Source organism: Ambystoma mexicanum, chromosome 10 (assembly GCF_040938575.1).
Source record: "Ambystoma mexicanum isolate Mex_15411 chromosome 10, UKY_AmexF1_1, whole genome shotgun sequence".
Lineage (NCBI taxonomy): Eukaryota > Metazoa > Chordata > Amphibia > Caudata > Ambystomatidae > Ambystoma > Ambystoma mexicanum.
In genome coordinates, this window is record NC_090932.1 from 111,318,313 (window position 1) to 111,335,559 (window position 17,247).

The following is a 17,247-nucleotide window of genomic DNA, read 5'->3' on the forward strand; positions in this document are numbered from 1 at the left end:
GGGCTGTATCCGAGTATTGAAAGTAGCAGCACAAGTCATTGGGAAGCATTTCAAGCTGCCCCATGTCCTAAATCAGGGGTGCAGTTATCAACAAGTCCTGGTTTTAAGCATCACATTGTATTCTGATGCAAGCAGTGCCGTATTTAAACCATGGAACGGAATGAAAAATGACTTTTGTTGACAATTCCAGGACTCTCAGGACTTGTTTTGAGAGTATATTTTTGATGAAACTAGAGCACACAGGAAGTAGCTGGTGGAGAAAAGCGGGCAGTGGTTTGCTGCGTTAGTAGTGTTCTTTTTTCACACTCAGTACTTATTTTGCATGATTGCTATTGTGTCGCTGAAGAGAAACGATGTCGTATTGGATTTATATGCTCAAACCTAGCTTCCAACCAATCGGAAATGGGGAAAGGACTTGGAGAATTCAGAGAGAGATCATGGCAGAGGAGAGGCCCTTTAAGAGGGTGTATGCATCCCATGGGGCCAGGTTCACCTATAGCCAGAACCTCAGAGATCTTTCTGAAACCTATACGCATTCGTTCGAATTCTAGCAGGGCTCCTTGTGCCTTTCTTCTGGTTAATACAACCATTGCCGTTACATTGGGTATTAGTTATTATAAAACGCAACCTCTGCCGGTTTACTGGATTACACAAAAGAAAAGACTCCAATTTAATGAACACTCCTCCCTTAGTGTAAGCCCACGTGGATATGGCGCAGCCCCCCTTGTAGTAACATGCTGGTTACAGGACTGGTTTCTAGCTCTCGGAGACCACGACTCAGTCAGCAATAAATAACATTTGGCTTTTTCCTCCATTAACTCCCCTGGATAAGAGCAAGGGCTATACAGTTAACACCCTTTTCTCTTTTCTGTCTGCTCCACAGGCAGGCTGGCTTGCGGGAGAAAGTGGGAGAAAGCGGTTTCTCTTCAACGAAGGAAAAATGACCCAGCAATGAAGAACCGACCAAAGTGGGGAAGGGGCTGTTTCTTCAGAGATTCTGCTGCTGCACAGTGTGCTGAACTGAAATAATGTGTTCTGCATCATTACACTTGACATCCCTTTACCTGATGTAAATGCAAAATGTCTAAATGCATATATGGGTTGCTGGCTGAGCTGTTAACATGTGCAGCACTCTCTAAATGGTTTTATTGTATATGGTTGGATGCTTTGACAAACGTTTGTAATAAACCATATGTCTTAATAAAAAATAATTTAAAAAATAACGTGTAGCACTCGGACACCCTATATGGCTCTTTCCTCTCTGACCGACCCTCCCAGGTTCAACTTGGGTCCTTCCTCTCTGCCACCTTTTTCTCTACCTGTGGTGTCCCCCAGGGGTCTAACCTCTCTCCCTGGCTTTTCAACCAATACATGGCTCTCCTTGCCCACCGCATTGCCACTCTCTGCCCCAACTTTGTGTTATGCGGATGACACCCAGCTCATTTTCAGGCTACCCTCTACCTCCTCCTCTCCTTCCCTCATCTCTGACTGTCTGTCTGCTATCCAGGAGTGATGTGCCGCCAATTACCTCTGCCTTAATGCCAGTAAGACTGAGATTCTCCTCATCGGCACACCAGCACCCTTCTTTGCACTAAACGAGCAATACATATAGATGACATAATGTGCAATGCTTTTTCATTTTTTGCATAATTATCCTCTATAAATGAAATAATGGTGCAGGAGAAAGCAGACATGAGATCATCAGATCTAAACATGATTTTCTTGTTCTTTCTTTCACCTGATGGAGAGGTAGCAGACATGCCTTCCCTTTCCCTGATATGATGCAACGTTTGAGAAGTGGGAACATGCTTAACAATCTCTACCCAAATGAAAATTCATTTTCTTCAACATATTGGACATGTTTCAAGTATTCTTTTTTTAGCAATGTATTTTTCTTCTTTTTTTGTGTTTATCAATTTATTGATTTTACAAAATTTGGGAATTTTCTATTTCTTAGTAGTAGTAACATGCCAGGATTCCTTAAAGGCAAATGCCAATCGTGCTGTCTGTAGTTATTGACTCCAGAATTGATCCAATCGACAGTTATTTGGGTTGGTCAAGTTTGGAACATTCCTCTAGAGCTTCTTGTAAGATCTTTGCGGTCGCAATTGACAATGACGTCTTTTCTTCACTTACTAAACAACGCCACCATGTTTCTTCTGCCTGAAGAATGAACGGTGCAAGTATTGAACCAAGATTTTCTTATTATGTTTACGGTTTAAAATAAACCTCATACAAGCAATCAACATGACACTTCATATCAATTGCAGTTTCATAAATAACATTCAATATCATTTCACTTCATGCAAAGTTACACACATTTCTTGTTCATTCTTTCATCTGATACCTTAGTGCCATCACTTTCTTACGTAACCTTGGGATCACTAAATTACATTTAGCCTGGCATATATAATTAACATAATGGATCAATTTCAGCGCTCACAACATTTTCTTTGACAGGATTGAAAAGTTACAAAAATAAATCATATTGGTCTTTAAGTTACCTGTAAATAATATTATAATGAAGTTTTGATAACTTTAGTTTTATTAGGTCCTTTAATGTTTTCCGATTAGATTCGGTTGTATAGAGCTCTTAATTCTTCGCTGTAAGCCCTGGGGTGATCCTTCTGAGCTCTTAGTTAAGTCACCCTCCTCCCTCTCCATGATGGACGAGGGAACAGATGTTAAGCCATCAGACAAATTAAGATCTATATTCGTGGGTATAGGAGATGGGTCAAACGTCTGTGATGGAAAGCGATGGCCCACTCACTGTTCCTGCATTCACACACCACCCTGTCTAGAATAGTATTATTAAGCGGACTGGGAAGGGCCTTAGCAGGGAACACCCCCGAGGTACACCGGCTACCTCCTCCAAACATGGGGGACCCCCAAGCTTGGGCTGGTAGCCTTTGAGCTGGTTTTCCAGGCTCCTCCACCAAGCATTGCAGTTGTAAGGAAGTAGCAGAATTCTGAACCGCCTTGGAGATTTTCACACAGTCTGACATATGGAAAGCACTGTCTTTCACAACAGGAAACAGTTCCAAATCTGAAATTGACCTTAGAATCTCCCTGCTTCCAGTCAGGAGGAACAAAAGGGAATCATTAAGCAGATCTTGAGTTACACTGGAGTGAGGCTCACTTCCCGCCTTACCCAGTTCTTTGGCTGCGAGGGTGGAGCTACAAGTGGTTTTGCTTCTCCGTTACACAGGACCCAAATCATTAAAGGAGTGTGGCTGATGGTTAGCAAAAGAAAAAATATCTGCCACTGGTTGCTTGTTCAGGAACCATGGAGGGGCTGATTTCGGGGCAACAAGAGAGGATGCGTGCAGTTTAGGTGTAGATGCCATTCGAGACGCATGAAAATGGATTTGCTTCAGGACCGGGATGCATTTGAATACAAAAGTATATTTTGAAGTAGAACGGTGGGTAAAAGACGCTGAGAAAAGTCTTTCGGCGCATCTCTTGTCATATTACTGATGATGATGGGCAGCGGCATTGGCGGGGGGTTACCAAGCGCCCGCCCTCCAACCTCACTATCACTGTTACTGACTGGAAAAGATGGCGGCAACCCACAGTGGGACATGGTGCTTTTGTGTATTTCGTGCACCATGTGCACGAGGCAGCAATGCTACAGCTCTGTAAACAATGTCCCTTAGGAGGGCAAACAATAACTCACCGCCTCAGTCAGCTCCGTTGCTCAATCCTTACTCGGTAGCGTGGGAGTGGCAGTTCGCAACCCCCGACCACCACAGACCACGCTCGCTGACACTCTGCGTCGCACTCCGCGGTGGTTCTGCGGTTCGGTTTGCTTTTTCCAAGGCTCCGTCTGCTCCAAAGGTAAAAATAGACTAGAAGCCACAGGCGCAACAGACCACACTCGCTGACACGCTGCCAAATTGGTCAACCTTTTGTCTTGGTCCTTGGGGTGCCCTGCCTTTTCTTCCTTCTGGCATTTCTTCTTTCATCACTTTCTCTTTCCCAATTTCTGCCTCAATACCTATGCCAAATTCCATACCTTCTCTATTTGTTGAAGGCCAGACAGAAAGACTGCATTGGTTAAATCCCCAGACAATTGAGTAACATGAAACGTGAAGACTCAATCTGATGTGCTCAGAATTTCGCTGATATTAGTGGCTTGCATCAACAAGTTAATTAAAAACAGGATTACCTTGCTGTTCGCAATTTCACCAACCTGGCAATGTCATTTTAAATCTCCTTTGTGCATTACTTTCAGACCCAAACATATCATTCTAAGTAGACATGCCAGATTTTGAAATAAACACAATACTTCCATTGGTCCCAATATTCTTAATATCAGCTGTTTAATGTGCCAACCTATATGGTTCACTCTCTGGGATGGCATCAGCCAGATACAGGATTGCCTTGCTACTCTGAAGGCCTTGTGCACTTCCTCTTTTTCTCCTCAAGTTGTGTGTCATGGCTGAAACATGCTGATTGGTTCCCTTCTATTTAATTGGAAAGGCACGTCTGCGTTCTCACTTTTGGAAGGGAGATTACCTTGTTTCCCCCCATAGATCAATATCAGTATATCCCACTCTGGGGTTATAGCTTTGATTGCTGGCCCCTCACAGCAAATCTCATGGTTCTTGAGCTATGGTGTATTTGTTTGATGCTCTGAGTATTAGCTTTGTGGTCTTCTTTCGATCATCACTGCCTCCTTTAGATATTCCCCTCCCATTTCTTAGTGACTAACTTCGCCATTAGTCTTCAAAGAAGTTTTTTATGCTACATTCGAGGGCATTTGGGGAATAATCATTTGCTAATCCCAATTGCAATATATTTGGTAAACCAAAGGGCACCTCTACGCCCCATTCCATAATTTTCCCAACCATTCCTGTTCATAATGGCTGCTTAAATTGACATCATAAGGGCACCTTATTTACTTTATAATCAAGTAACTATCCTAGTCCATATCCACGCCCAAGACAGAATACATTCCTTGGCAACTCGCTTCTCATAATGTGCAAAGGTGTGACGAATACTACATAGCTCTGAAACTGCACATTATTTTTACTTAGTATCAGCTCCTAAGGCGACTATGCTATGGGTGCAATTTTTACATGTGTTATTAAACGATTCTGAATCCTTAAGAACCACTTCTGAGTGCATTTCACATAAGTGAAGGAAAAGGAATGCATAGAAAAAACCGTATGGTAGAATTGTTTGAATTTCGGCTGAACACAAATTACGTACAGCTGAAAATTCCGAACAATTGCACCATACGGCAGCATTATATCGAACAAGGTTAGCAGGGTTTGCCGGGGTATCCCCCGCACCCGTGTTCGCTATAATGACATCAGAGGTTGCAGGGGTGTCCCTCGCTTTGTAAACAAAGTTTAGACTAGGAAAAAAAAGGACCCTGCTGCGCCGGCTTCTGTCCACGTAAGTGGAAGGAACTTGCGTCCCAGGGAGATGAAGTCGGCGGCACACAACGAAGTGTGCTGCCAAAGGGTAAGTACGGTGGGGGTCAGGGGGGAATTTTCCCTTTCCACATTTTCAAGGATATCCAATGGCAAATCCCAGGTTTCATTGGAATTCATTAGTACATGCACACATCAATATATTTAAGGAGTTCTGGTTATAATTTCGATTGGAGTCCTGATCTTTCATCTCTAGCGAGATCAGATCAGATGCATTCATCTATAGCATTGAAGGAGGACATGAGATCATCACAGTTTGCTATCAGCGCCCTGATGCCTGCGGGCTGCCGGCGCTTTATAAGCACCCATAACATAACACAGAGGCATTGTGAGCAGGCATCATAAACTGTGTTTAGTGTAGGGTCTGCTACATCATGGTTGATTTTTAATTTCTGTTTGAAAGAATTTGCAACCTCATCATTGTGGGCTTGGCAGTAGGCTTTCTTGCTTCTTAGCACCCTCTATTGTGGATTTAGAAGGCAGCTAGGACATCTTGGCTCTTCGAGTTCCATAATTGCCCTTCTCCGCTCCACTCCTTTACATTTAATAAGGCAGAGATCTGCAGAAAGCCATTATTTAAGGCTTTTCAGTAATTCATCTTTTGTGTAGTGAGTCGTGCCACTCGTGGATGAAACTTTAAATAGGAATGTATTTTAGTACTTTTGTAACTCTGGCTTTCCATTAGAAGTGCCAGGGGCAGCCAATGTATGGCCTTGTAGAATGCCAATATATTACCTTTTATAAGTCAATAGCAACTTGGTGGGTAAAGATAAATCAATGTCATACTGTCACATGCCTCTTAAGGTGTAGTATCGGTGTCCGAGGTGGTTCTGCTGGGGGTCCTTTCAGAGCAATTTCATTTAGTATGGCTGCTCCCATAAACCTCCACCTTCATTGCAAGAATAAAAAGGCAGCCACACAAGCATTCCGCGGGTATCAACGAGTGCTGTTCTTGGTACCCTCGTGCAAGTGGTCATATTTTCATATACACAATGGATCCTAAAACGTTATACAAAAAACACAATCTCCCCCTCACCATTCAAAAGAGCTTTGGGTCCAAATGGTGTGAGACAGGAGTACCCTTTACTGAGGACAAGATCTACTGGGACCGGTCACTAGTACATGTTGTGGGGGGGGGGGGGGGGCTTGCATGCACTTGTCTGTGTGTGCTGGTTATATATTATGGGAGGGGGGGTTCCTAAGAGGCAAGGGGACATTATCTGTGCATCAGGCATAGTGGAGACACATGGGCTGGATTCTGGGTTAAATGGGCAGCCTCAATCGCTTCACTAACGGCAAATGACAGAGGCGGCTGCAGAGGGCACATTAGACAAAGAGGAATTGGGGCGGGGCGGGCTTTCATATCCTGGGGATATCTTTCTCAGCTAGAGTTTGCCCATCCCATAATCCCTAGCAGTGCACTTGGGTAAATTAGGGGGGTGGGGGTGCACCCAAGCAGCTACCCTTGCTTTCTCTGCCATTTGCGGATGCTTGTTGCACACTGGGCCGGGGGATCTACAAATCAATTGGAAGTTCACTCTTCACTTTTATTTTGGTTATGAAAGGTATTAAGGTTGGCCATGCAACAGGTGATGGGGGTTAGGGACTGTAGCACAAGGTCACTAGTATCCCACTAGATCCCCCTTTTCATTTAGGGCATGCACCTCCGCTTTCCCCTTTCTCATTTACTCCTTGCTCCCCCTATTTGGGTCTAAACGTTGCTCACATTCTCTGGGATTTCAGTGTGTTGCAAACACTTCTTTCTTGGCTTGGTGTGTTTATTGGCTGCTGCCAATGCTGGTTCTCCTGGACTCTGCTACGAGGTAACATCAGCCAGTTCCTTTGGTTTGTCAGACACCACTTCAAGAGATGGACCTTGGGGTTACTGTAGTTTTCTCCTCCCATTTGACCTTCCCAATCTAGCCTCACAATTTTGGTTAGGGGGTTATTTCCACAAGTCTCTTATTTCTTCTACCTCCTTAGGAGCACCGCCCTGATCCAGGTCTGCAAAGATACTAATCTCCTTCTTCCAGCACGTGCTTCCTTGTGGTCTTCCTCCTCGTGTTTGCCACTCTCTCCTGGTTATCTCTTCCAGCTCGTCCGTCACCCTCTCTTTCATGTTCCTCTTTCTCTGCTCTATTATTTCTTCTGATGTTTCCCTTTCTCCTTCCTTGGCTCTTTCTCCTTCTCTCACTCACTTCTTTCCTCTTTCTACGATCTCAAAATATCTACCTATCTCGCTCTCAGTGGGCCCTGCTTTTGTACTTTAGACATGTGGGAAATTGGGCTTGTGAGTAGGCCATCATTGACAGTTGTGGAATACTTAAGAGTGGCCTTTTGGAATGCTGGGACCAGAGCAGACGACAATTTCCTTATGTGAGTCTAGTGGCATTGCAGACCACTTTGCAGCTCTTCTGAAGGAGGCCATAAAAAGGCAATCTGCCATCTTGGAGTCAGGCTGAGTCTACTATGTCTGCATGACTGTGGAATGCTGCTGCTCATTTCTTTTCTCTGGGTAATCTAAAGGACCCCTCTGTTCAGGGAGGGCCGACTACCAGGTTTGTTTCTCTTTCTGGCCTTCCCAAACATTAACATATGGCTTGAGAGCTGTGTGACTAGGCCTAAGGAGCAGTGCTTCCCAGGTGCCACTGGCCCTCCCTCGCTGCTTGCACATCATATCTTCTGGAGCCTGGTGGGATTCTCAGGAAGGTACCGGGGCCATCAAACACAGACAGGAATAGGGCGGAGGCCTGTGGGAGCCCATGTCCATCACCTCCGGGGCTGATATTGTGGAGGGTGCTGCTGTCTATGGTCCCCTTAACCCACACCCTTGCCTCTCAGCTGCGACGTTGTCACAGGAGAGTGCGAGAAAGAGTTTGGCTATGACTTAATAAGAGAGTGGAAATGGAGGCGGTTGGGGAGGCCAGATGGAGGAGAGGAGGGAGTAAGAGCAAGTGGGAGCAGTTGTGGTGAGGTGGGAGAGTAAAAGACGCACTTTGACTCCACAACACAGTTCAGGATTCAGCAATACCACGAAGTTGTGTAAGTGGCAGGGGTGTGCTTTACACATTGTTTTATGTTGAATATGCACACATGCAGCCTGAACACTTGCCCTCCTTTACTTTGTGCAGCAGGGTGTTCTTGTGCGAGCAGAGGGTTTTCAAAAAATGTGTATTGCTTTTTAATTTTTTTTTTATAAAAGATCATATTAAAGTACATTAAACAAATGGCGGATCGAGTTATTCTGAAATTAATTACCTCCATATCCAATATTACCCACCGATGCTTAATTGTATATAGAGACAAGTACAGTATCCCATTGACAGCACAGACTAACCATAATGCCTTCCGTTTACTGATCATAGTCAGGGGTGAGGGTCATTTTATGGATAGCAACTAAGAAATGCTCTGCTTCTTTCAGGACACAGATAGGGGTTGGCTAATACTAGCTTAAATGTTGTTTCTTTGATAGGGTTAGGGAGCAGTGAGGCTACCTGCTCTCGAATAGGCACAGAATATTACTGTCCGTGTTACTGCATGTAAGAAATACATGAGTCAAGTTATCGTTCTACATTTACCGAAGAAAACATACGCAGAATACACATTACAAAATACTTCATTTATTTCAAAACAGATATAAATATTTCACTTGCTCAAGAGAAAACCACCCTCATGATGTGCTATTCACACTGACATAACTATATGGTTTGACCCTTGAACCCAGCCTCCTGCTTCACTACAAGGCAGTTTTTTTTTAAATATAAAGTGATGTGCAGCTGTAATGTCAAGCAGCCGTAATGTCATTCTAAGGAATTTTAACTCAAGAGACCAACAAGATACACTGAAGGCTTTACAGCAATATCCAAATTATTGTGATTCAAAGTGAGCACTCGGGTCCAACAGCAGCTATGCAATTAAGGATAATCTGGGTTACAGCCAAAAGTCTGTGAAAGTAACTTCTTGTTTTATGAGTAAAATAAAACTCACATTAATCAAATTCAATCTAGAAAGATTAGATTGTGTAACACCTTTTCTTTACTTTAACCTAAATAATAAAGTGTCAGTTAGGGGTGTCAATCTGTCTCTGTGCACGCAGGGGCTCCCACACCATGTGCCAGAACCCTGCTGACCGTGCTCCGCAATGTGGGCATTCATGAGATAGAGACAAATGAATGCCGTGTAGTTTCGATGGGGTCATATATACTCTACCACTGTAAAAGTGGTCCTGCCAAGCCTTCGGACACCGCCGGGAGGTACCCTGAGGTGGTTCGGCGGGAGCCCCCCCCCTCCTAGTCCATTGCCCCCTGCTAATAAAGAACGGACCCTTAGAGATGAGGATTACGTAGGCGACAGATATCCCTGCCAATGACTAACAGATCACCTCTACAGGAGTCATAACAGAGGTCCCCTGGTATGGAAAGGAGGCACAGCCACCTATAAGATTGAGAGCCTGTGCACAGGCTAAAGCAACACACCGTCATCCCTTCTTCCATCAAGATCCCATGTGACAGATGGGAACTCCACAAATTTGTAATCAGGACGGGCCAGGCTGTAACTGCCGCCCTGCACCTCCGTGTCACCCATCGAAGACACAGTGCCCAGTATGCCAGCAGGGAAACACATGAAGCATAACATGTGATCTTAGAGGAGGAGCAGTTTAGAGATTTCAGGTGGCGTAGAGGCCAATACAGCAGGATCCTGCTTACCAGGTGTGGTGGCATGGCAACACGAGCAGACTGGAGAAGCCAGGGATGCTGAGAGGGCCATCCGACCAGTGCGGCCATGTCATCTACCACAGAGTGAAAATAGAATGGAGTATTTATGCTCAGATTAAAGATGGCTATTGGGGGGTTCTTGAAGGCTCAGTCGGTGATGAAGGATCCACTGATGAGAACAATTTGGCAAAGAGGTGGAGAGCCTATCAACATGGCCCATACAGCAACTTAACATCATAAACTAATACCATCCTGGGATTGGGTGGGTTCATGGCCAATAAACAAGCATGGATAGTTGGTTGTAGCAAGGCAGTTACCCAGAGCCTAGAAAGGTAGCAGGATATGGCACACGGGAGCACAGGACCGTCACACGAGATACAATTAGGACAAGAACGGGGGGCAACCACACCAGTTACAATACCTTTGGAAACTAGGGACTGGGAGAGAGGACTCTCCACCCTGATGGAACCAATAGTCCTGGACTGACATCCAAGTGAGCTGGAGGCTATATCCTGGAAAACCAGTGGGTTGGACACTATAACAGTTCAGAAGCGAGAACGTAAGCTGAGCACTACATCCATAGGAACGTGAGCTGGGCCACTATATCCATAGGGACGTGAGCTGAGCCACTATATCCATAGGGTCGTGAGCTGAGCACTATATCCTTCCAAATGTGAACAGGGCATTTTGTCTCTTAGAAAGTAAGCAGGGCACTATATCGCCTGAAGAAAGTAAACCGAGTAGAATGTGTCTCAAGAAGTGTGCTGAGCAATGTAGCAGGTAGGTTCAACCACCCTATGGGAAGGGGATGTACTAGCTGGGAGACCCCTTTGAGGAATGGAAACAGATGACATTTGAACAGTGGAGGACAACTTATGGTATCTCGAATGGCCGTTTCCTGGCTTATGGAAGAGTGGTCAGGATGTTAGCGTATTTATGGGAATGCATTGGGGAGCCAGGTGATGCAAGCACCACTGTCATTGGGAGAGGGAAAAGGAAGGGTTTCACAGTTATACCGTGACTTTGAGGAAGAGAGGTTAAGGGAAGTTGTAGTTATTGAGGATAAATGGGAGAGAGAGAGATGTAGGCTTCCCGATTTCAGAAAAAGAATGGTCTCGGATATGGGAGGAAGTGAAGAAGGTATAGCATAATGCGAGGTATCAGTTGTTTCAATTATCTACACAGAGTGTATATGACCCCCATCGAAAGTACACTTCATTACCTCTTCTTTATCTCATGAATGCCCACGTTGCGGAGCACGGTCAGCAGGGTTCTGGCACATGGTGTGGGAGTGTCCAGTTATAATTATAGACCACCCCTCTCTAGAGGTCCCTTTTGGTACAACTGGGAAGTGAGTCAGAATCTACTGAGTTAATTGGTAGATTAACCACCCTTTGCCTCTTTTGACACTTCTCTATGACAAGAATATTCTTTGTTTCAAACGATTCACTTTATTTTCCTTTTTAAAAAAAAAAAAAACAATGTAATAAAACATTTCATCATTTAGTCAATATTCAACATTTAACACTTTCATACAGCAATTTCACTTCTCTCATGGGGTAACTTGGTTTTGCTTTTCTTTGCTTCCACAACAGTCAATGGACATTTTTTTAGAATGGGTATTTATATTCTGCCAAATAAACTTTTACAATAAGGGGAGCATTAAGTAAGGGAGGAGTCCTTCTCTTAGTGGGAAAAATTTTCAAGAAGACTAATCCTTAAGTTTTTAAAAAATTGTGAAGTGCAGCAGCACAACTATTAAATGCGGCTTCACCTAGGTTTGTTCAATATTTGCCTTGTACATCTCTGCAGATAGAGAGCCGTATTGCATTGGAGTGGGTGATATTTTGATACACCTCCCGCCAACAATTTAGGACCAGGCGACAAACTACTAACAGGGAAACGACCAGTAGCGTTAAGACACGTAAGTGAAATCTAAAAATTTGGTCCACAATTAAAAATCGTTACAAAAGAATGTAGGAAGTAATTCACAGGAGGTAACTATGATTCCTACCTTGTTCATTCTCAGGTCACAAAAGGTACTTGAAGTTGAAAAAACATCACAAATCAGAGTGTGTTTCTCAGATGTCCCGAATTCTATTGTGTGGACAACAGGTCAGTGATCAGGTTGATTCTTTGGATAACAATTGAGACATCCCCTTTTTCAAACACTGCCCCTACGGGCGCTCTATGAATTTTTAAAGCGTTACTAAAGGTAGTTTTTATGTATTGTTTTTAGATCAGAAGATCTACCACTGGGGAATGGAATTGAGTTTCCCGATTATATTGCTTTGTCCTTAAAATGGCCCAATACTCACATTGAGTGACAGCCCTTGAGAGGGAGCAGCACACGCAAGAAGGGCCGAAACAGATGTCGACCTATTAGGGAACTGAAAATGTTATTTTTCCCTATTCTCTGTTACTTAACTAAACGACTTTTGTGGAATCAAAGAAAAGCAAAACTAAGTTACCCCATTAGAGAAGTGAAATTGCTGTATGAAAGTGATAAATGTTGAATATTGACTAAATGATTAAATGTTTTTTTTACATTGTTTCTAAAAAAAAAAAAAGGAAAATAAAGTGAATCGTTTCAAACAAAAAATGTTCTTGTCATACAGAAGTGTCAAAAGAGACAAAGGGTGGTTGATCTACCAATTAGCTCAGTAGATTCTGACTCGCTTCCAAGTTGTACCAAAAGGAACCTCTAGAGAGGGGTGGTCGATCTGTCTTCATTGTTCTTTATCGTATGATTCTCCCCATAGCACAGATTCGACCCCCGTGAACAAAAATAGGGGTGTACCCAATTTTTTATTGCAATTATAATTATATACTGGGGCCGGGTGATGTCCCTGATTAATGCTTTATTACACAGCAGCCATATGCGCATGCCATCTATGGGGATTGATCCCTGGGTGGGGGGAAGAAAGATAAAACTAGGAAAAGGATAGCACAGTTTATGACGATATTGGCTAAGAGACGGGAAGCAAGATCATGGAAATGTCCATGTGGCACATTGATACAGTGAAGGATAATGGATGTACAATGGTGGGGATTGGCAGAAGTGGAGATTTGAAAGAAAAACAGGAATCCAGAAGAGGAGGAAGGAGTGGCGCAAGACTGGGGTCTAACGTTAAATGAATTAACTTTATCCCCAGATCTGAAACCCCCATGATCCAGAAGGGAGGGATGGAGAGGGGAAGAAGCGCTACTAGGCCTGGAGCGGGGAAATACAAATGAGGGAGGGAAGTTAGGGAACAGAAGTAAAAATAAAATAGGGGAAAGGGCTGGGAAATCGGAACTCATTTGTTAAAGGGGAGGGCTTGACGCTGGAAATCTCAATATATGATTTTCCCAATTGTAATATATAACCTTGGAGATTTCTGTTCTGTTAGTGCGGCTGGCGACAGTGTGGACAAACATAGTTGCAAAATATGTAACGTCATTTTGAAAATAATAAAAAAAGAAATTGAGGGAAAAAAAGAAGTGTACGGAGCAGTCTATCCCTTAGGCTGTGTTAATGAATGGAAACAAGCTGTTTATACCCACAATAATTATAAATAGCAAGCTGGGTGCTCCATGCCTCAGACTGTCCTTGAGAAGAAAGAAGCATGCTGAACCAAAGCTGAGAGAACTGTTTGGTTTTGTTTATTTGTTTGTTATATTTGCTTATACACACCCCGAACCCAAAGGTATCTGGGCGCTTCACTTAAGTTACATGGTTACAGTAGATTATATGCAATACAATACAAGATAGAGTGCCATGAGACTGTCCTTACAATCCACACAGAGACCACAATCCGCATTAGACAAGAACTCTTACTCACTGTAGTTTGTTCCTGGCTGTCACCATCTTATTAGCTTGTTAAATGCGAAGAACACCTCCAGTTTTAGATAAACCACTACTCCCCATGGGTATTTATCCCAAACACCCTGAAAAAGTTAATAAAGCCACTTAAAGCAGACCTACTGTAAGCTGCCTCTCACTTCCTCTTCTGGTAGGAGGTCTGCCGCCTCTGAAATGTCTTTCCAGAGAACGTGGGAATACTTTGCAAAAGCGCAAGAGGCCTTGATAGCCTACAGTGCCTTGCTCTCGGACGCAAAAAACCTTGTTTGTGAGGGTGTCCGTTTTCTTCGACACCGTAGCTAAATGAAGAGACGATATCCTCAAAAAAACTGTCGCGGCCTGGACCACGAGCCTGTCTCAGAGGAAAGGTATATGACTTCCAGCCAGTTTATATTTTTTGGTAAGCTCGGTGTCGACCACCGGTGTTCAGTTGAGCATGGATGTTGCCATGGCGTAGTGATAGCATCTGCTATTGCCATGTTAAAAAACAAGGCCCTCTCTGACCATGGCCCCTTGTTCTGAATACCTGTGAGCTTGTACTGCTGTAATGGATTGGTGGGGTGCAGAGCCGAGGGTCAGGACTGATAGGGAGAATTCTCAGAAATGTGCTAATTCCTTCCACCTTAGAGACCCCCAGCAACTTTGATTTTTTTACCTGGAGAGAGTGAGACCCTTTTTCCCCACTGTCTCATGTATTTTCATGTCATTTCTGAACTTTGTGTTTCTTTTTGGTTATGGAGCCTGACAAACTGCATAGGCATCATTTTTACATTGTGTCACACAGCAGCTTCAGTGCAGTGGCACAGGGAAGTCTTCCAGATTCCCCAAGGTTTAAATACCTTCTCTGGGATTAACTCCCGTTTCCTAGAGCAGTGAAGTGAAATTGACTTCACTTACATTTGTAACTTTCTAGACCCAGCACAAACTATCTTACAATAGGGTGCTGGAGGAGTTACATAGTATACCCTTTGTCTAGCTTCTCATCTAACATTTTTGATGTTACCCATTCCTCACTGAATGGCTGGTGGCAGTGGTTTACTTTTAACTACCGTGGTGTGCATTTACCACGGGCTGCGTTCGCAGCTGCAGTTAAGCACCCCAGGGTGCCATTTTTGTCAAAATGGCCCCGGTCTTCTTTTCTCGCCATTTCTTTGTGGAAAGGTCCTTCTTGATATTTACTCTGCGCACCAAACCAGGTTTGGTCCCTTTGTTCGCTTTGCCTTTGGTGGGATTCACGAGTGAAGGCCGCCTCTGGCTCCAGGGTGTCTCGGGTGGGAAGGAAGTGAGGGAGGTTCCCGAAACTCCCTGTGCTTATTCTCCTAGGTGACCCAAATGCACTCTGCAGTGATTGGCCGGCTGACTTTCCGGCTAGGCTGGAATGAATGGGAGAGAACTGAATAAAAGGCAAGGCTTTTGGCTTGGAAGGCCGAGTCGACCACTGGAAAAAGGAACCGAAGAAGAACTTGAAGAGGACGCCTGCTGCAACTCCTGGACCGTTGGTTTGCCCGGTGAAGCCCGGCTGCTGTGCTGAAACTCCAAATTTGTATCGACAGAGAAGCCCCTGCAAGGAGGACTTCTCCCCTTGAGTTGGCGGGACCAATCAACTCCAAAGTAAGCCACCTGGACATTCTCTCAGAGCTGGTTGACCTTTCACAGACACAGACAAATTTGGGAAAGACTTGTGCTTTAGGAGGGGTGTTGGTTCCTAGTCACCTGATTTGGTAACATGTTAACACTACAGCTACCAGAATCCCTAGAGACTGAAAGAACTAATTGGTAGCACCTGAATATAAGTACAGCCTCCCTGATGATTGTTTGAGACAAGAAAGCGCTAGGAGGAGAAGATCAACAGAGCAACTAAACAGCAGATGGTATCCAACCCTGTTAATACGTGTTCAATTTTTGGGATTCAACCCTGTTAATACTTGCTAATTGTTTTTGGGATCTAACTAAGTTACTTTTTAAATCAGATACATTTGGACTGGGAACTGGAGTGCGCGCCTCCCCATCCTCTCTTTTTCAGACTTTCCACAGAGTTGCTTTTGGAAACCGAAATACAAGAGAGAGGAACACCAGATTGTGTGCGTTGCTTTTAAGCTGGCCAAGAGCTCCAGGAAGATCCTCTGGACTCCCAGGAAGGAGGATTGGCCGAGCCTGAGCCCCCTCAACAAAGCACGGTACCCCAGACGCAAGGAAAGCCCATCTCAACAGCCCGGAACCACTGTGTTGCTATTTGCGGTAGACGTGAGAAGCTGAAACACTGAATAGCCACTTGTTTTCAGATTGCCGGTTGCGAGCGGTGACCGTCCCATTGCAGTGCAGGAGTCCCCAGAAGTCCTCCCTCTTGTACCAATGACTGAGTCCCAGGAACAGTGAGATTTGCAGAGCTGCTCAGGAACAGAAATCATCTGCTGCACTTTTTCTTCAATACAAAGGCACTGTAAAAGTCTGAGAGACTTACCTCTTGCTGTAGAGTTGCTTGCATCTTCTACTACTCACAAGTCTAACAGCTTGTGGCCCTACATCGATTCTTCTTTTTCTTCAAAGACGTCTAAAACATTGTGCATAGACTTTTCTAACTTACCTACCAGAAGTGCTTCATCCTATATAAGACTTTTGCCCATTGACCTTGGCTTAGCCTGTTCTACAGTATTACTCTTATTGGGGGATCTGAAAGTATTTGCCTGCTTAAGAATATTTGTGGTCTCTTGTATGTTCTAATAACCTTTTTCCTTTGACTTACTCTGTAATGTCTCTAAATGCAACAGTGATGTATTAATGTCCCCAGCACCCTAACTATTGAAGTCACCTGAAGGTTTAGGTTGTGTCTGCGGGCCATGCCAAAAGGGTACTTACTGATTTAGAAATATTAAGAGTGTGTATTTTGTGAAGTATATTTGAGTGTTACTATTATATTGCTCCCTTCTTAAGAAGGCTTACTCTAACTGACTGATAAATTAATAATGGTTTATTCAAGAAACTTTGTGTGTAAGAGTTTATTTGAATACTTGTCACTGTGAATCTCTGTGTAACTCCCCAACAACTCACATTGATCCCCCCTTGAGATAAGCCTGGCTGCTCAACACGCTACCAAAACTGTGTAGTACAAACTTATACCAAAGGTTGGGTTTCCTCTTATCTGTAGTCAAGGTTGTTGTAGTGTTCCCAAAGGGTACTGCATACAATCGTGCCTAACAATGACCATCTTCCAGTATTGGGCCGAGTGAGCGCATGGATAAGCCTGCTG

The 17,247-nt window shown here is 44.0% G+C and overlaps 1 protein-coding gene across 1 annotated transcript in view; it reads left to right on the forward strand.

Annotated features, from left to right (window-relative positions):
* The window catches only part of GNRH1 (gonadotropin releasing hormone 1), a 42,238-nt gene extending 41,036 nt beyond the window's left edge, over window positions 1–1,202 (forward strand). The window contains exon 4 of the mRNA XM_069617596.1: window positions 884–1,202. Within this exon, the coding sequence (XP_069473697.1) occupies window positions 884–955 (72 nt within the window). The 3' untranslated portion in view covers window positions 956–1,202. The remainder of the gene's footprint in view (window positions 1–883) is intronic.
* Window positions 1,203–17,247: the final 16,045 nt, after the last annotated feature.